Source organism: Acromyrmex echinatior, chromosome 14, assembly GCF_024713525.1.
Source record: "Acromyrmex echinatior isolate Ae372 chromosome 14, ASM2471352v2, whole genome shotgun sequence".
Lineage (NCBI taxonomy): Eukaryota > Metazoa > Arthropoda > Insecta > Hymenoptera > Formicidae > Acromyrmex > Acromyrmex echinatior.
The window spans coordinates 11,516,847-11,535,900 of record NC_141865.1 but is presented as its reverse complement, the minus strand read 5'-3'; the positions used below and the strand labels follow the sequence as shown (position 1 = coordinate 11,535,900).

The 19,054-nt window shown below is 30.4% G+C and overlaps 4 protein-coding genes across 6 annotated transcripts in view; 2 read left to right on the top strand and 2 right to left on the bottom strand.

Moving 5' to 3' along the window:
- Positions 1–1,072: 1,072 nt before the first annotated feature.
- Positions 1,073–4,209, top strand: LOC105145666 (histone H2A). The gene is made up of 3 exons (XM_011055398.2): positions 1,073–1,291; positions 1,423–1,630; positions 3,152–4,209. The coding sequence occupies exons 1-3, from the start codon at positions 1,270–1,272 to the stop codon at positions 3,327–3,329; spliced, it is 408 nt and encodes a 135-aa protein (XP_011053700.1). The 5' UTR covers positions 1,073–1,269; the 3' UTR covers positions 3,330–4,209.
- A 44-nt stretch (positions 4,210–4,253) lies between these two features.
- LOC105145678 (UBX domain-containing protein 1) lies at positions 4,254–7,217 on the top strand. Its single transcript, XM_011055425.2, has 7 exons — positions 4,254–4,708; positions 4,779–4,832; positions 4,899–5,048; positions 5,741–5,992; positions 6,060–6,294; positions 6,372–6,552; positions 6,770–7,217. Exons 1-7 carry the CDS (start codon positions 4,254–4,256, stop codon positions 6,814–6,816), a joined length of 1,374 nt encoding a protein of 457 aa, XP_011053727.2. The 3' UTR covers positions 6,817–7,217.
- LOC105145670 (ribonuclease Oy) lies at positions 6,554–9,406 on the bottom strand. The gene is made up of 4 exons (XM_011055412.2): positions 9,280–9,406; positions 7,731–8,274; positions 7,420–7,589; positions 6,554–6,832 (listed from the first exon to the last, which is right to left on the bottom strand). The coding sequence occupies exons 1-3, from the start codon at positions 9,339–9,341 to the stop codon at positions 7,422–7,424; spliced, it is 774 nt and encodes a 257-aa protein (XP_011053714.1). The 5' UTR covers positions 9,342–9,406; the 3' UTR covers positions 6,554–6,832; positions 7,420–7,421.
- A 2,382-nt stretch (positions 9,407–11,788) lies between these two features.
- LOC105145682 (ATP-binding cassette sub-family G member 1) overlaps positions 11,789–19,054 on the bottom strand; it is a 37,927-nt gene continuing 30,661 nt past the window's right edge. For 2 of the 3 annotated variants that reach the window (XM_011055438.2, XM_087413156.1), the window contains 7 exons: positions 17,447–17,685; positions 14,927–15,126; positions 14,128–14,296; positions 13,549–13,649; positions 13,115–13,270; positions 12,794–13,034; positions 11,789–12,235 (listed from right to left, as the gene is read on the bottom strand). In XM_011055438.2, coding sequence (XP_011053740.1) covers positions 12,066–12,235; positions 12,794–13,034; positions 13,115–13,270; positions 13,549–13,649; positions 14,128–14,296; positions 14,927–15,126; positions 17,447–17,685 — 1,276 coding nt within the window. In that variant the 3' untranslated portion in view covers positions 11,789–12,065. The remainder of the gene's footprint in view (positions 12,236–12,793; positions 13,035–13,114; positions 13,271–13,548; positions 13,650–14,127; positions 14,297–14,926; positions 15,127–17,446; positions 17,686–19,054) is intronic. The other variant, XM_087413157.1, reaches the window with a different exon arrangement.

Sequence of the window (19,054 nt, the reverse complement as noted above, 5' to 3'; positions counted from 1 at the left end):
TGCATAAAGTCTTATTTTAGCTTCCTAAACAGCACAAAGTCTAAAATTGTAACATAAGACATCTTTAAGTCTTTTAGACGCAAAAAATGTCTTGTGATTCGATTTTAGACACTTTTTGTTGCTGGGTTATATATAAAGAACTTGTTGAACACAATTGTAAATAATTATAGATTATGTATATTTTTTTAATTTGATATATCGATTGTAAATATGCAGTTTGTCGATTATAATCAATCGAAGAGTAATAGCGAATTCAATTTGATGACTTTGATGCATTCGATTGGATACATTCTGTGCACATTGATGCATATTAAGCTGTGTCGTATTCAAATTAGATCTGTTTACATTGCTTGCATTTTTGTACTCAGTACCTTTCTTTCTTTTCAACATCCGAATATATATTTATTTCGTTTTAAGTGCAAAAATTTTTGAGAATTTTAAGCAACGCGAACAAACCTATTAATGTAAAAATATATGTTTAAATAGTAAATGTATGTTTAATATGTAAATATAGAAACACAAATTAAACCGTGAAGTTCTCCATACATTTTATTGTGTTGTTAAATAAAATATGAAATATATTTACAGTTCATGTTTACACTCAGATTAAATGCACATACAACGGTTTTAATATGCACCAATGCACACTATAAGTTCAATCAAATTTATTATAAATTGAATAGAGATTAAAAAAATTAATCTATATTGATAGAAACGGATAATAAAGATAATAAAAATCTAAATAAAAAGTTTTTATCTAATCAAGAAAAAAATAATGATAGATAAACAAATTTTTTAAATAAAATTTAATTTAAATAAAAATTTTAAAAAATTGTCCAAACTTGGATTTGTTCAATTTACAGAGTAAATCGTTTGCAGCAAAATTGTACACCTTGTCGAACACAAAAAGACTCGAAATGTTAACGTCAACATTTGTTTAAATTCGCGCCGAATCCTGTCTAGTGATTCGAAAAAGTGGAATTTATCGCAGGGACTTTCGAGCGCGGGAAGTGTCCCGCGATCGTCGGCTGTTCCCGGATTCCCGCGCAAACGAGCGATCGGCGCCAAAATATCCGACGTGCATGCGCACTACCATCGTAGTTGCGCGGGCCGCGGCTTCATTGGACTTCATTCGGCTTTCAGCGTTCGGTGTTGGCGTGTCGATACGATTCCGTGAGCGCATCTTCCTATCTATCTCGCAGTCGCACTTCCTCCCCGTTCCTCCCTCGTGCAAGGAATAAGCAAACGTACTTGATTTAACGGCAAGACATGTCTGGACGTGGCAAAGGTGGTGAGTAAGAACGAAAAGAAAAGAGAGGAGAGAAAAAAAGTAGCTGGGAAAAGGGAAATCTCGGCAGTGCCGGGCGACAACGACGACGACGACGACGACGACGACACTCCTCGCGCGTGTCTTTTTTCCAGGTAAGACCAAGGGGAAGGCGAAGACCCGCAGCAGCAGAGCCGGACTGCAGTTCCCTGTGGGAAGAATTCATCGTCTTCTCAGGAAAGGCAACTACGCGGAACGCGTTGGTGCCGGTGCTCCCGTTTATCTCGCCGCCGTGATGGAATATCTGGCGGCCGAAGTGCTCGAGTTGGCTGGAAATGCTGCCAGGGACAACAAAAAGACTAGGCAAGCCCTTCCTCAATTCTCTTTCTCTCTCACGCGCGCGCGCGTTTTCTCTCGTTCCGTCTCTCTCGTTGCGACTTCCTGTTTCTATCTCGTGTCTGCGTCTCGCTCGGTTTCCTTCACACCCTCGGCTCTAGGCGTAGTACGGAGGGAATATAGATCTTCGTCGGTTAACTGACTTGGTTTTAAGGAAATTAATTCTCTGTCATTCTTGGCATTATTTTGTTGCATAGAAATATATTAATGCTGTTTAAGTGCGAGTTTTTATCTCGTTTGTTTATGTTAGAGAAATTTTGTTTACTATTCGCTTTTTGAATTTTTACAAACTAATTGGATGTTGGCATGTTTCGTGTTTTAACCTTAGCCAACATGGATTGCTTAGCTTATTTGAATACAAGATAAAATCTAATCTATAATGTGCTCTTTTGTTTCCTGTTAATTGTTTTTAATTATTTTTTTGTCTTTGTTTATCTTTTATCTGTCTTTGTTTTCTATCGCCTGAAATAAAAAATTAACAAACTTGGGAAGAGACGAGAAACACGCAAAAATAGGGTGATTGCCATTCGTTCTTTCTCTCTACCCTTTTTTTAAGGATAATTATGAGTTTAGGAACTTGCGAAATTTTTTATTTTGACTTTTCTTCCTCGTTATTTTATATTGATTCTGATTTAATAGATATAGTAATCCTTAAGCTTAAGAAACTGACTAATCACAGTTGAATGTGAGGAGAATAATATGTGATTGGTCAATTTCTTATATTAAATTAGTACCACTAATGAATAATTAAATGTGAAATAATTAGTCGTTTAATTCTGATCAATTAAATTTACTAATCTACACATATTCTCATATGCGTCCAGAGTTTAAAGTGAAATATTCAGGGTTTTTAGCCTGCAAATTATTCTAGTTTTGAAAATTTTAATATGGCAACTCTAGGCAAGAAAGAAGATGATTGTCGATAAAATGATTGCAAAAGAAAGAGAGGCAAAATGTAAGCAGGAAGAAAAAGTAAAAAGAACTTATTTTGTTTATATGGAAATTATAAAATTATATGGCTGTTATTTTGATTGTAGACTAAATGATTGTTTCCTTATTCTCATAAAAACATAGAAAATTTCTAGATTATTCTACAAGATTGCCACAAAACTAGAAATCAAGAGTTATGAGAAATGTTAGAGAAATTGAAAATGGTCAAGGAAATCAGTCAAAGTTTGGAAATTTCGCAGAATTTTCTGAAAACTTAAAATTCTTACCTGGTAAAAAAGTTCAATATTGGTATATCACACCTATAATTTACATTGTTATATTAAATTGTTCTTTAACAAAATATTTAATTTTCTAAATCAGAAACCAAAGATACAAAAAAATTCAAAATATTGAAAATCAGGGAAAATCCAAAATTTTGTCTGAAAAAGTTATAGAATTTTAAGAAGAGGAATTTGTGACAACCTTCTGTAATGCTTGCCGTGAATTTTTTTCCATGTATTTCGTTCAAATTGTATATAAATGCATCATCTTTTACAGGATAATCCCACGCCACTTGCAATTGGCCATTCGTAATGACGAAGAATTGAACAAATTATTGTCTGGAGTGACCATTGCTCAAGGTGGAGTCCTGCCTAATATCCAAGCGGTTCTGCTGCCGAAGAAGACTGGTACCGGTGGCTCTGGAAAAGGCGACAAGGCGTCGCAGGAATATTAGATTATTACACGTTTATAACTTTAACCGTAATTCTAGAGACATGCCTTTATTTCGCAAAACTGGAGGAAAAGGAACGAATGTCCTTATAAATCTGTGCAACAGAGCTGGTTTTACATGGTTGACGATAAAAAATTATGGAGATTGATAACAAACATCGGTTGCAGCAGAGAAAGCAGCTTTGCTACTGTTAAATGCTTTGATATGATTTGATCTTGCCTTTAGTTCCTCATTGAAACAAAATGTATAAACCAATCATATAAAAGAATTTTATAGTTGCAAAGCTACTTTCTCTGCTGAATGCTTAGCCATTACATTATCATATTAATTTCCTTGTTATTCCATCAATTTTTATGACTTTAGATCTGTGAACGTTCTTTTTTATCTGTCTTTTATTTTAATTTACACCACTTGCACGCGAATTTTTATTACATTTATATGGAGTTAGGTTCGATTTTTATGTTCTCTGCTAAATGCTATCCGTTATCAACGGATACCAGTTGAAAGTATTTTATTTAATTAATAATTGTCATCTTAAGGTATATTTGACAACTATGTCTCGGTTAGAAACTGAGAACGGTAATCGAAATTTCTATTTTAATTTGAAGATTACGTAACTATTAATGAATTATGCATGTTTTATTTATGATACAATTTTATCTTATTTAAATGCTACTGTTATACATATTTCCTACACGCAAATATAAACACATTTCTCTTTTATTCCTTTATTCTAATTTTAGTCTTTAGCCTCATTAATTTTATTCTGATTCTACTGTATATCCTATTAATGAAGATTTGATTGAAAGATTGTATTAGTGCTTGAATGTTTTTGTTAAATGTAAACGATATTGATGCAAAAATAAATAGCATTGCGTCCCTATGTGAAGTTCAATTCGCAGATGCGTGTAATCCTCATTTAAATATATGAAAATAAAACTTCGTTATAGAACTTTTAACATTACACATTCCGTTGTCAGATACCTTTTATCTACATTTATAATAACAGTCATAAATGAAAAGACCGAATCTTTTTCATTGCAATTTTATTGTCTACCATTATTAACGGAAGATTGTAATATTATTTTGTATTTATATTTTTTACGGAATGTTATTAAACAGTTCTCTAATTTAAAATTGACGCTCGTGAACCTGTCGCCATCTCGGAAGCGATTCGAGCCTGCGTTGGAATTTGGAATCACTTTGAGTAGTGGAGTGCAAGTAGCGCGTCGATTCGACGTGACATTTAACTTTTGGACGACTGTTCGGCCAGAACGACTTTTTCAAGGTGGTTCATTCGCCGAACGCGGCAGCGAGCAGCGCGAAATGTCGTCGGGCGTGATAGACATCCTTGTAGACATGGGTTTCAGCATGTCCAAGGCGTAAGTTCGCAGATAAATGTCGCATTGTCGAAGCATAACCTATGTTGACGATTCGACGGTTTTGTTACAGCGAAAAGGCCTTGGAGATAACCGGTAACAAAGGCGTGGAGCCGGCTATGGAATGGTACGAAGACGTTGTTATTGTAATTTTCGTCGCGTAATTTATGATGCTATCGATTTGTTATTGTAGGCTGTTGGCCCATTCGGATGAGGCTGAACCAGGACCAGCCGTAGGCGAGAGTGCTCCGACGCTGTCTACCGATTCACAGGACAACGTCGCAGGTGCTAGCAGTCAACCGGTTTCCACGACTGAATCGGCGAAGTCTATGAAGTGCGACGTGTATGTTGATGAATTGCAAGGATAAGACTCTAATAGAGTTTTCCACTGAGGAAACTAGTGCAATACTGGTGTACACTGAGTACGATACAAAATAATTGATATTTTCAGTGTTAATAAATGATTTAATTCTTTTAATTACATATTCTCTATTATTATGATAATCTTATAACTTCGAAAAGAATTATGTTATTTATTGACACTGAAAATGGATATATCGATTTGCATTCAGTTGCATTAATTTTCTCAGTAGAAAAGTGCTATAAGGCTCTGTGTGTTCGGATAGACATTGCCAAAACTACTGAAAATCTATTCTCTAAAACTTTTAAAACAAATCTCACTCTTAAAGATTAAAAATTGAACTACTCTTTTCCGAAATTAGCTTAATTTTTATTCTTCTAGTGAAATTCTATATCAAAGAATTTAGAAAATATAATATACCTGAACTATAAATTATTATTATAGTATTGACAGTGTATTGGAGCACGATCAAATATTGGAATAAATGCTCCTTTAAGCATCAATTGTTGCGTTACGTTTTTGTACAGAATATCTATATCATTATCGCGTACAAAAGAAATGTTTACTTTGCAATTGTTAAAAATTTTTTTTGCGTTAATTGGATCTAGAAGGATAGTCTTATCTCAATGAAACATCCAATAAGTATATCTATTCTTTTCAAAATGTCTTTGTAGATGTGGAAAACTCTTCAAATCTAACTTAGAAGTTGAATTTCATGCCACAAAGTCTGGACACGATAGATTTTCTGAAAGCACAGAAGAGAAGAAGCCATTGACTGAAGAAGAGAAACGGGAACAATTGAAGATGTTGGAGGAAAAGTTGAGACAGAAAAGAAAGGAGAGAGAGGAGCAGGAAAAGAAAAATGCATTTGAAAGAGAAAAGAATAGGATACGATCGGGAAAGGAAATGTCCGAGGCCAGGAAAAAGTAAGGGACAAAATAACAAAATTGAAATAGAAAGAGCAAATCTGTATTTTATTTATATGTGTAATAGGTTGGAAGAATTAGAAATGCAGAAGCTTTTGGAGCAAAGAAAACGGGAGAAGGCGGAAGAAAAAGAGGCAAGGCAAAGAGTTCGAGCACAAATCGAAGCTGATAAAGCAGCAAGACGAGCTAAAGCAGCTGCTGAAAGCAATCAAGTGGTTAATACAACTTCAGTTTCATTATCCGCAATACCTTCATCTACGTCTACGCATCATAGGAAGGATTACACCGAAACCAGGCTTCAGGTATACAATATAAAATGCGTATGAAATAAGTAAAAAAAATATGTAGACCATGTATTCTTCAAACAATTACATTTTAGCTTAGGCTGACCAATGGACAAACTTTGACCCAAAGCTTTGGAAGCAAGGAACAATTGTCTGCAGTGAGACTGTTTATTGAAATGAATAGGACAGACGACAATGGTCCTTTCCAACTGATGACCACGTTTCCCAAAAAAGTGTTTACGGATGAGGATTACGATACGCCATTGGATGTATTAGGTATGCTGTATTGATAATTTATTGTTATATATCTACATTTCCATATAACTTATAATAATTTCTATTATTGCTTATTGATGCAAGGAGTGCAATTCTATTAATTAATTATGCAATTTTAACAGCTGTAATGTGATAATTCATTGTTATTGTGATTATATTTAACATATTTAGTATATAAAAACTTTTCTTGAAGATATGGCACTTCTTTTACTTGCAGGCCTAGTACCCTCAGCAGTCGTGATCGTTCAGAAGAAGACGGAATGATGTAGCCAGTAATGCCCTAATTTGTAAGCAAAAATGCTAATGTATATTATCATACAAATTAATTATAAGACATTCACTCTAATATAATGATATTCTTTATGATAAATGATAAACTCGTGTGTGATATACGAATTTCTTTTTTGAAACTGATTTCTGTATAGTCTGTTTCTTTCTTAACGGTGAATATTTATTGCATTTAAAATAACATTACGATTAAAAATTAAATGATGAACAATTTAAGGCTTGTGCATTAATATTTAAATTTTCAATTGATCTGCTGTTTTCATATTTTTTGAATCGTATAAGTATTGAATCATACAAGTATTATTTAATCTAATAATTATTTTAATTATTTTATAGACGACGTTTTAACCTGAAATATATTTCTAATATTACTTAAATATTGATACTTTTAATATTTTTTAAATACGAATTAAGAATGCTAAAAATTACATTGTTTAACTCATAAATATTTGTTCTTAGTTTCTCACGATAAATTATTTTGAAATTGATCTGTATGTCATATATGTGATATGATATTATTTATATAATTTTATCTAGGTTGCACACACATGCATATAAATATTATGCCTTTAATTTTACCATTATATTAGTTTTACGTTATATTGGTGACGTGGTACGATATTAGGATATATTATCTGTTGGGACCTATTACAGTTGGTAGGAAAATGATATATGCCATCACAATCTACCAGTTGTAATGCCTTGTTAAAACAAATTCTTATCTCATGCACATATGAATTTTTCGTTTTCTGAAAGAAAGTAAAGTATACGTTTGTAGTAAAAACTTATGTTTACTATTATGTTTTTTTTATATTGATAGTTTTCTTTTATATCCGAAAGGAACTATTCAAAACGACGTTTATCCATATTGGAACAATTTTTTAACTTACCTGGTCAACCACACACATTACTTGTCCCCTTTTATTTAATATCTTTTGAATTCCCGTTAAGTAATTTTGTACCATATATTTGTTACCTGGCAAGATATTTGATTTTGTAAGTACGTCTATCATATTGTATTTGTTGAGTAATTTTAAACCTGTTTGAAAATATTTTAATTCATTGTTTAAATCTCGTACTGAGATTGCACAAGTGCCGTGTTTATCCCATTCGTGTTTCCAGAACGAATAAGGTTTAGACCCTTTCTGTATATCGATCCAGTTTTCTTTTAATGCTCCTTCTATGGGTGCTAGAGCTTTTGAATCAAATGATAACGACCTATTACAAAACTGCGGACCTATTACGTTATATTTTGTAGGCCAAATTCCATGAATGGTCCACTCGTTACGTTTTGGTAACACGCATCTATGTGTGCTATTTAGCCGCGACTTGTTTTCCCATTCGAAACATACTGTCAATGGCCATCGCTGAGTAAATATCAGGACATCAAATTCATTGGATTTTACGTTTGTTTTCCCATTTTCGATCCATTTCCTATTAAAGTTAAATGAGAGAAATAAAAGTTACAATTTTAAATTACACTCTACATCATTTGTAGAATGCCGTTTAAGTGTTTAGAATTATATTTTGAAATTGAAAATCATTCGTATTGATTCAGATCTTCTATCTAGAAAAATCTACTAATAGCGTTTTTCACTGGCACAGCTGGTACGCACTTCGTTTAAAGTCGTACACAAATCAACATAAAGATGTACATTTAATAAAAATATAGAAATGAATTAAACCGCGAAATCCTCAAATATATATATTTTATTGTGCTATTTGATAAAATATACATTGGGTATTTTATTAATTGGGATATCTCTGTACTTTTACATTCAAATTAAGTTAGCAGTACAATAGCTTTAATGTGCACTGAGTGCGAACTAGTTCTACCAGTAAAAAACGCTATTAAATGGGTCGATTCACGTGATCTCTTTGATTGAGTCAAAGAATAGTTCGTTTTGCGTGAGATGTAATCAATTGAAATAATTGGAAGTTATATGTATGTGTTATGTCGATAAAATCTCAGTAAAATCGACAGAATTTGCATTAAAACATGCATTAATAATACTTGTTAACATCTGCGTGCCACGTGTATAACAGGTGTGCTAACGATACAACAGTTTATCTTCACTTAATAGATATAATTGATTACTTCTAAAAAAAAAAAACGATTGTGTTGTAACACACGCGATTGTAAATCAATTGCGCTTCAATTATAATATCGAGGTACAGATAAATAATCTTATCATTCCTGTCGACCTTCAAAATTTAAACAAAAATTGATTAATCATTAAAAATCATTGATTATTAATCGATATTATGATTATTAATCGAGATTATGCCTATTACTTATAAATATTTAATATTATTTTCTTCAGTTATCGGTGTGTTGACCAAACAAGTTAGTTAATATTGATAGAATATTTCAAACAATTCATTTTGTTGCCTTTATCATGATATACATAATTATATGATGTACATAATTGTACTCACCCATGTGTGACGCACATTAGATAAAACAAGACAATACATGATATTATGCTGTACTTGCACATTCTGCTAAGAAGAAAGAAACCGTTCTGTGCGAAAAGAGAGAGTGGAGACTGACCTGGGAAGCAACGGAATTAATGGCACTTAATACTCCCACTACTTTTTTCCCACCACTATCTTTATCGTTCTTTACATTGTTCGCAGCAGATGGCATTTTTTACCTGATCTTATGGATGGTTTGAACAGCTACATCATGAAACTTGTATTTTCACTGCCACATGTACAATTATAAATAACATATTTCTTATTACGAGCGTTAATTAAATATAATTACTATTTATAAAACATTTTTTAAGCTTGTACAATAAATTTTAGATAATTTCCATGTAATGTATCTCTTATAATCTATCGCGTTAAATAATCGCGTATAATAATTATTTCTAATTATTTTTATATACTTATAATTATTTCCTGTTTGAAAAATAATTACGGTCCAATTTAAAGAGAGCGTATATGTAACATTAAGGATATAATTATATTTTATTAAAAATTTTATTTTTTTATATTGAATAATGTGAGAATGAATGAAAATTTGCTGGAATTAATGTACATAATAACTGCGCATCAAATTTAACATCATCTATTTCTATCTACATTTATTACTTGATATTGTCTATGACGCGTGTCCAAAGATAAATAGCATTTATTACTGTGCCAAGCAGCATACTTGGAAAAAATTCTAATGAACTTGTAATCGAATAGGCGTGTTGGCAATATAAAGACATAATCGATGGCATTAAGTGACATTGCCATCTCCTTTCATTATATTTCATAATCGTTTTACAGCGAAATCATTTTTTATACTTTAGATAATCGGTGTTACAATACAAATTTTATGTTTGATGATTATGAGTTTTATACAAAATTAAATTTAATTTAATGTTTTAAGGCTCTAAGTAATCAACTAACAACTTTGCGTTGACGGTAGCTATCACACCACTGTCTGATTTTATGTCGCCATATACACAAGCACAAACCCATGTAAATGTGCTCTCATTACGCCAAAGCACATATACGTGGGCTCGTGCTTGTTATGTGTTAGGGCTTTAAAATTGATTCAGATTTAAAGCTATATCCGTTTATCCGAATTACGAATAAATGTGATGTTTCAAATTCGGGTTATCCAGAGATTTGAATTTTCTAAGATATCCAAATCTCAATCCGATTAGTAAAAGTCGAAATCAGATCCGGTTCTTAGATTTGATTCTGGATTCGTAGTAAACTTATAGCGAATTTAGTTGGGTGCATTAATGCGGACTGCATATTAAAGTAAATTATATTATACACTTTAATCTAAAAAATATAAAAGTGAAATATAAATATTTCTCTTATTAGCCTAGTATATCTTTGATATTACTATTAACATTGAGAGTCTGTTTTAAAAAAACAAAAAAGAAACATTTATATTTATAAACACTATTAAATTTCATAGGACGTATATGTGAGAAATATATAAAGAAACAAATGTTTTAAACGGCCTAGCTGAATTTTAAGTACTTGTATAATTCTGTATGAATCTATATTTATATTTTTTAATTTATTTTTTCCAATTATGTGAATCAAAATTTAATTTTTATTTAAAAAATAACTTATGTTAAAATTCATTAAATACATCGATGTTTTCTTTCTTTCTGAACATGGATCTAAATCCGGAGCCAAATTTAAATCTGAATCTGAATTTAGATCCAGATCCAAATTCAGATCCGCGGATCCGAATAATTCGGATATCTAGATTATCTAAATAATACGGATTTGAATTCTCGAATTAGAATTGATTTCGGAAATCCGAATATCTAGATATCCGAATACTTAAAAGCCCTAGACTGCAGCGTCTCGCCACGATAACTGGTTGAACTTATAGGCATGAAAAATGTGTTTGAAATTTTTTTCTTTCATGTCATTTCATTATTAAGTTTATTTATTTGTGAAACTGTGACTTCTCTCGTACTATCAAAGTCATAAAAATGAAAAAAGACTCAAGTTATCTTGGAATGTTATAAGTAAAAACATATTTTTCACTACTTTCGACAGCTGTCCTGTGTTTTCTACCGAAAAAGCCTTCACTTTATGTGCCTTTTGTGATTATTTATTGACTGTGAGGGGAAATAAGGAGAATCTTCAATTTTCATAACTTTTTTTCATAACAAAGCGATTTCATTATTTCGTTTTATCCAATTTCTCTTTATTTATAAATGGCATGCAAGAAAAATCAACGTGCCATTTCTCGCTTATGACGTCGTGATTCCAATATGCCGCGACTACTCAGGAGCTTTAATATAGACTATACTGAAAATCTATAGTTTACGTTATGTGCTCTATAGATTTTCAATACTGATAGTAAATTTTGGAACACAACCATAGTAACATAAATTTTTTTTATAGAAATATCTTTAGTTATTCTTCGAAGTAAAATACAATATTTTCGTTTTGACGATATAAAAACAGAAATAAAAAGATTCAATTAATTTTTTATTTAGTAAAAATTGTACAATGATTTATCTATTTTTATAAATTATTCTATTTTTTTCTTTTTTATAATTAATATCACTTTTGACATATCGTTGTATCGACAATTTGATGCTTTGTATGTATCATATTAAATATTAAGTGCATGTTTACACATTAAGTGCATATTTTTAGAATACATTTTATTTGCTTAAAGAGTATTGAGCGTATGATGTCGACACGTCACGATACAAAATGAAAATAAAATACGTAACTAACGATAATCATATAAAATTACGTGATTTGAGGAGTTTTCCAATTATCTGAAGCATCTGGAAAGTTTTGTTTGGTTGCACCCTTTGTCTCAACAAATAATATAAGATTCCTCTAGAAATAAATAAAATGACGAAGAGAGCAGTTAGATCCAACCAGAAATTCGGAGGTGTTTCTTGTCCTGAAATGCAGACGAATTTGCTAAACATTTATAGATTATTATCGAGATAGAACTTTCAGTAAACCAGGGAATGGAATTAATTACTTGTAATGTCGTTACATTTCTTATTGTTATAATAATGATTTGGTAATGACGAATTTGATTTAAGAATGTAACGATAACATCAGAATTGGAAAGTCATTCAATTGTTACTTGTAATGAATTGGAAATCACTCGTTACTGAAAAAATTAATTGTAATTTGTTACTTTTTAATCATTACTTGTAATATTATTCGTTTCCCATTACAAATGATCTTTTTCAGTAACACAATAAACACATAATGATGCAAGTTATTTTTTAAAGTGACTTTCCCAATCTCTGACTTAGCACAATCTCAGCGTTTAGTTAATTATCATTAGTTATAAAAAATAGTCATAAAAAATTGCAACATCATTTTGTTATTATAAAAAGTAACGGAATAGTAATTCTTCTATTCCCTGCAAAAAAATCGTGTGCGCGATGTGCAGTAATAATTATTAGAGTGATTGAGCAACTTTCAGGAAAAATTAGAGTTCTACCTATAATTCGCAAGATTTCCTTAGGTGAGCTAAAATGACAGTAAATTTCCTCTGGCGGACAATGTAATCTCTGTCTGCCGTAACCGTACATGGCTGTTGTGAGAGCTTCCATTCCATATCGAATGTAGCTCATGTACATGGGAATCGTACGATAGAGAGGTAGAGGCCTCGAATCACCGAAATCTTGCACCGCGACTAACATTAACGGACAAGTTAACGCAGTTCCAGCGAATACACTATTCTGAAAAGATAAAACGAACAGATTATTCATTGATTTTTAAGAGCTTTTCCTTTTTTTTCGCGATGCAATCTCGAACGTACCACATTACTAAACACACTAGCGACGTTGCATCCTATACTTTCCGCGATGAAGGAACATATGAAGCAAGTACTAAAGAACATGGAGCTTCTGTGCAATTCCAGAGGTTGTCCCGTAATGAAGTAGACTATTGAGAGATATAAAACTGCGAAACTTATCTGGGAAAGAAATAAGAATGATTTTTAAAACGTTTGGATAGATGAACACACAGATGGGATTAAGCTGAAGATTTAATATTTTAATTTATAATAATGGAAAGTTTAAATCCTTTCCATAAAAATTGCAACTATAAAAGCAAGGAAATAAAAATCTATATAGGGATGATTTTTCTCGAGGAGACTAAGACTTGATTCGGACTATAGTGTCAACCAAAGAATTTTACTGTATGAAATACTATGTAAAATACTATGTAAAAACAATTTTACAGAAAACCAACCTGTATAGGTATATTGATTATTGTTAAGGCCCAATAATACGCACTAAGGTCGTACCATTTGTTGAAGTGTTCCCGTTTCATTATCCGGATTTCCGAAGGAACTGCAATGAGAAAATAATAAATAATACCATTTCAAATTAATTTTTTAAAATAATGCATTTTGATAATTTCTATATTTTTATGAACAATAGCATTTTTAGGAAGACATTTAATTTTTATAGCAATTAATAAGTATCACTATTTAAATTTTTTTGTATGTCAGTCTTTATATTTATGATAATATAAATATTAAGACTATGACACGTAAAAAAATTTAAATAATAAGACGTAAGCAATAAACAAATCAACTGCTTATATTATTTACTTCTCTACTTTGATTAGTTCTTTCGTTTATTGTTTAAAATCTTATTGCCTTACTTTCTTTTGTGTATCATAGTCTTTATGCTGTGATTGTATGATGAATGCATTTTCTTAAGTAACTATATCGATAGATAAGATTTTAATTAGTCATCAAACTGTTTTTTATTTTCTTGTGCACCTATTCTAATTTTCTATGTGTAGAAAAGAATTTTTCCTTACATTGCAACAGCACCGGTAGCATGGGTATATACAGAAAAAATATCAGGCATGCGAAACAAAAGCCGAAATTGAAGAGAGCTTTGGTGCCGTCGTTGCCCATATTAAAAAACATCCCGCCGATCATTATCCCCAGAAAGATATGTAGAAATATCTTCATGTACATGTAATTCTGTAAACATTCAGATGAATCTTATCTTTGTGCAATCCGTTTTGGAAGAAGAGATCAAATATCTCAAATTTTGTTAGCGCGCTGTCTTAAGGAATGTCTACATATTTTCTTTAAGTATAATTTCTTATGTTTGAGTTGTTACAAATCATTTAGCTACTATATATACTAGTCAAAATTGTTAAAACAAAAAATCAAAATGATTTTATTTTGATTTTTAACGTCAATATACAATCAAATTTTGTAACAAAAAAAATCGTCATTTTAATTTTTTTTATGACGTAAAAATAATGTCACTTTTCACTTTCTCTTGACTTAAGTAATTTGCTAACAGATTTGAGTGAAATATTGTAAGAAATTGGCATCAAATATATTCATATTAAACTTATTATGCTAATATTCGACATAATCTCACAGTAGATTGCCGATCTGTCATTTTAATTACGAAATGGCCATCTAAATAGATATGTCATTTAAATGGTTATGAAATAATAGATTTTGCTCAATTTCGGGAATCTGTCAGTAGATACTTTTTAATTTTTATTGACATTCCTATCGACAAAAATTTGTAGCAGACGCTTTGTAAAATTTGATTTCGACAAACTTGACTATCTAAGAATGAGTTGAGCTTACTCTGTTTCGATAAATCTGCATCATCATTCTCTTTACTAGAGTGCTGAATTGATCGATCCACGAGATTTTCAGGTTCTTTTTATCAAACTCAAACTCGCTCTTTGATCGTAAAATTGGAACTAGCGGTAGGTTCGTGTTAACGCTTGTGATTATCTGTTCGACCAGATGAAAACCGTAGTCACCCGTCGAGATCTCTATTACTGCAACAAATATTCGACATTAATTTATATAATTTTGTTAACGTAATTATTTTTTTGATCAAAATCGAATTATGTATAAATACTTAATTAATTAATGCTTAATTCTTAAAAATAAAATAATATATTATTAACAATAATCTTTATTGCTGAAACGAATATTAAAGTTGATATTAATATAATTTTGTTAACATAATTATTTTTGATTGAACTCTCTTTCTCTCTCTCTCTCTCTCTCTCTCTATCTCTCTCTATTAATATAATTAACTTCTTGAATTAATACGAACTAAAAATTAAATGCCTATATCGGTCGAAACTGGATTTTTAATGCTTTTAAATAATTTAATGTGTGAATTATATGTATACATATATATATCTACTATATATGTATACCATATTTCTTTAGTTATTCGAATTGGTTTTCTGGATTTATAAACGCAATTAAACTACTGTAATAATATCATAAATTAAAGTGACAAGCAATTTTTAATAATTTGATGCTCGATCAGGCATCATATTAAAAAGATGTTAATGTGCTGTAAATAAATTTATTGCGAAAAATTACTTCGATCGTGAATCAAACTTGAATCTCTTGTATTTCATACGAGCGTTCTAAACCTTTACAAGGAAACCTTTACATTTCAGTTTGTACAACAAGTTAGTAAAGATTCTTGATATCAGTAAAAGTTGACAGTATAAGATGTAAATTAAGGAAAAAGGCAAGAGCGTACAAGAGCGATACTTAATTGAAGGTTGCACGGTCGCATTTATACCACTGTTATTACGTGTGTATGTATGTTTTTATTTAAAGTAATGATTTAAAGTAGAGATAAAAAAAAAGAAGCAAAAAATACAAGACGGACGGTTAAGGTAGACTAATCGCGGCGTAATAAAGTAGACTTTGCGCGTCACGTGAAACTAAAAATATCGTTAGGAATACTTACATGTGTGTGTGTGTGTGTGTGTGTGTGTGTGTGTGTGTGTGTGTGTGTGTGTGTAATATATACGTAAGCTATTACGTAAGTTATTGATTTTTGAAGGTGCTGACCTTTTGTAAATATTTACCCAAAGTTCTACAGTCAACACAATCTACATTGAGAGAAAAACTGTTTAGTATTTGTAATTATAATTACATATTATGATTATTATTACTATAATATTAGTAATAAATAATTATATATAGTTACTTATTACTAATTCAATATATAATAATCAATAAGTTTATTATAGTTTTTTAAGATTAAATTTGGGAAATTTGGGGGAATTATTAATATTTCAGATTGATTGCGTTAAAAGTCCAAGACAACCATATCGGCACGCAATTATAATTTCTGAAATTAATTCATTTAAATTAATATATACAGGATGATTTTAACAAAAATTTATTTAATTAAATAAATAAATTTTTGTTAAAAATTTATTTTCATCTCATAAAGTTCCGAGAATTTTTTCAGAATTTTTTAATACCGTATTTTCTCATGTCGTGTAGTAAAAATAAGAAAATGCAGTACTAAAAAGTTAATAAAAAATTCTGAAAAAATTTTTAGAGTTCTATGAGAAGAAAATAAATGATTTTTGTCTCTTGCAGTTTTTCTATAAAGTTGATAGTATTTGAGTAAAAAATTATTCAAGACCAATATTTGACAATTTTTAGTAATTAATATCTCGTTAACTATTACGTAAACTGCAAAATGATAGACTTTTCGATTCAATTCGATTCTACCTGCTCATGATGAGTGACGAAATATGTTAAAATCATCTTGTATAATTATTCAACATCTTTACATTCAGACCGTAGTGACGCTTCGTATTTAAAGTAGTATATTTAACATAAACGGTCTTATTTCCATTCTTATTATAATAATGAATATATATAGTTGGAAACCGAAAATGATTATAATTATAGTAATATATAATTATAGTTACAATTATTACAAATACCAAACAACTCTTTTTTTTTTTTAATGTGAAATTAAATCGATTTTGATCGAAATTAAATTATGTATATAAATTTTTTATTAATTAATTTTTTACTTTTACTAATTAAATTATTTATAGCATCATTTATGAAATGAGATTTCAGAATTGTATACTACTTATATAACATGCATTTTTTAACCTTACTTTTATTTAATGAATAACAGCAAATAAATTATACGCATAATGAATAGTAATATCTTAGTAATAATTTAAAATTACCGATGGCTACATTTTTTATCCTTCAGTCTACCGCTATTTCACACGTTGCATCGCGAAGTGATAAACATGATTACACAGATGGTATTAAATTTCCGTATATAATGGACTTATGTATATAACTCACTGAAATCCGCTGGGTTGTAATGTTTCGGGCATTCTATGCCTATGTTTTGCAAGAACGGTACCAAGTTGTCCGTGGCACCCCTATAAGCGCATTGTCCATTGGTGATAACGTAAACGTGATCGAATTTCTTAAATGTGCTCGCGCTCGGCGTGTGCACCGAGCATATGACGGTCCGTCCGAAATGCGCCAGGCTCTGAAGAACATCGATACACTGGGAAGAGGAGAGCTCGTCCAGTCCACTGGAAAGAAAGATTTTCTTTTATGGCACTTTTGTGATGCCTCGTAGGTGACGATTAATGGCACTTCCGCGCGAGACTCATAAAGACGTTGCTAAAAGCGGCACAATTAATATCTGCGATCAATAAAATTCCAAAGAGATAAGCGTTAAAATATTTATTGCGAGCAAATGTTTAATCTATCGGACGTTTATTATTAAGTATTTTGCTTTTATGCACGTAAATTAATTTGCAAATTAAAATGCATAAATAGACGCCGTCCGTCTATTTATACATTTTGTTTCGTCATTTAGCATGTTGTAATTACGAAGAAGAGAATTGACTTTATTTAAAAAAATATATCGTAATAATGATATTTGTGATTTTTAATATTTAATATAATAGATTTGTGAGTTTATATATATATATTTTTTTTTATTTATTTGTGATTTTTAATATTTTTATATTATATTTTTAATATAATAGCTTCTCGGCTTCTATTAACTTTGTACTGACGCACAAATTTTTTTTAAATCTTATGTCAGAGAGAAAAGTATTGTACTCAAGACATATACATATGTATAAATGACACTTATACATTGTACTTTTCTATTTTTAGTTCGTGATAAATAATTGGTCTCTCAAGATCAGCTTTGTCTATTTTTCTTTTAATATATTGATAGTTCAATATAGCTGTACGCTTTAATATTATTAATTTCTTTTAATAATTATGTGGATAATAATATAAAACAATAGACATGAAAGTTCAGTGAACAATATAGCGATTTTAGGAAATGAACGATGAATTTAGGATAAACTATCAATTTTCTTCTGTATCGAATTCTTACAAATTTGCGTTTTCGCAATACCAAGATATAATATAATGACTTTACACATTTTGCAGAGATTTATTTATGAATGTAATTATTATTTTAACGATATCTCAAAATTCTTCCTGTTTATTACATTGTGACATGATGATACATAGGATATAAATATTGAATGGAATAAAAAAATAAAATATAGTAGGTAATTATTCATTGTTTCGCTGATTCTTATTGTTATTTGTCACAAATTGTCTATATAAATATTTGATATATGTGTATACATATATATTGTATATACAGAGTGTAACTAAAATAAGGTAATAAACTTCAAGGCTGAATTTCCCACATTAAAAGATGAAAAAAAATTCATATGAATACGAGAGTCGTTTGAAAAGTTCTGAGCCTCAACATGAAAATGACATTACTCATCAAAACCCATTCTGATATTACATACAATCGTATATGTTTATTTAATATTATTTATTTTTATTTTTTAATTATAAATGTTTAAAGTGTCTCTCATTTAATTTAATACACGCTTCGATACGTCAGATCATGAAAACTGC

What these genes read in the sequence shown, in the direction of transcription:
- LOC105145666 (XM_011055398.2), top strand. Translation starts at nt 1,270, where the DNA reads ATGTCTGGACGTGGCAAAGGTG. An exon ending in GTCTGGACGTGGCAAAGGTG is followed by an intron (nt 1,292 to 1,422) that starts GTGAGTAAGAAC and finishes TCTTTTTTCCAG; the next exon opens with GTAAGACCAAGGGGAAGGCG. An exon ending in AGGGACAACAAAAAGACTAG is followed by an intron (nt 1,631 to 3,151) that starts GCAAGCCCTTCC and finishes CATCTTTTACAG; the next exon opens with GATAATCCCACGCCACTTGC.
- LOC105145678 (XM_011055425.2), top strand. Translation starts at nt 4,254, where the DNA reads ATGAAAATAAAACTTCGTTATAGAACTTTTAACATTACACATTCCGTT. An exon ending in GGTTTCAGCATGTCCAAGGC is followed by an intron (nt 4,709 to 4,778) that starts GTAAGTTCGCAG and finishes GTTTTGTTACAG; the next exon opens with CGAAAAGGCCTTGGAGATAA. An exon ending in ATGTCCGAGGCCAGGAAAAA is followed by an intron (nt 5,993 to 6,059) that starts GTAAGGGACAAA and finishes TATGTGTAATAG; the next exon opens with GTTGGAAGAATTAGAAATGC.
- LOC105145670 (XM_011055412.2), bottom strand. Translation starts at nt 9,341, where the DNA reads ATGTGCAAGTACAGCATAATATCATGTATTGTCTTGTTTTATCTAATG. An exon ending in CTAATGTGCGTCACACATGG is followed by an intron (nt 8,275 to 9,279) that starts GTGAGTACAATT and finishes TAACTTTAATAG; the next exon opens with GAAATGGATCGAAAATGGGA. An exon ending in TAATGTGTGTGGTTGACCAG is followed by an intron (nt 7,590 to 7,730) that starts GTAAGTTAAAAA and finishes ACTTTCTTTCAG; the next exon opens with AAAACGAAAAATTCATATGT.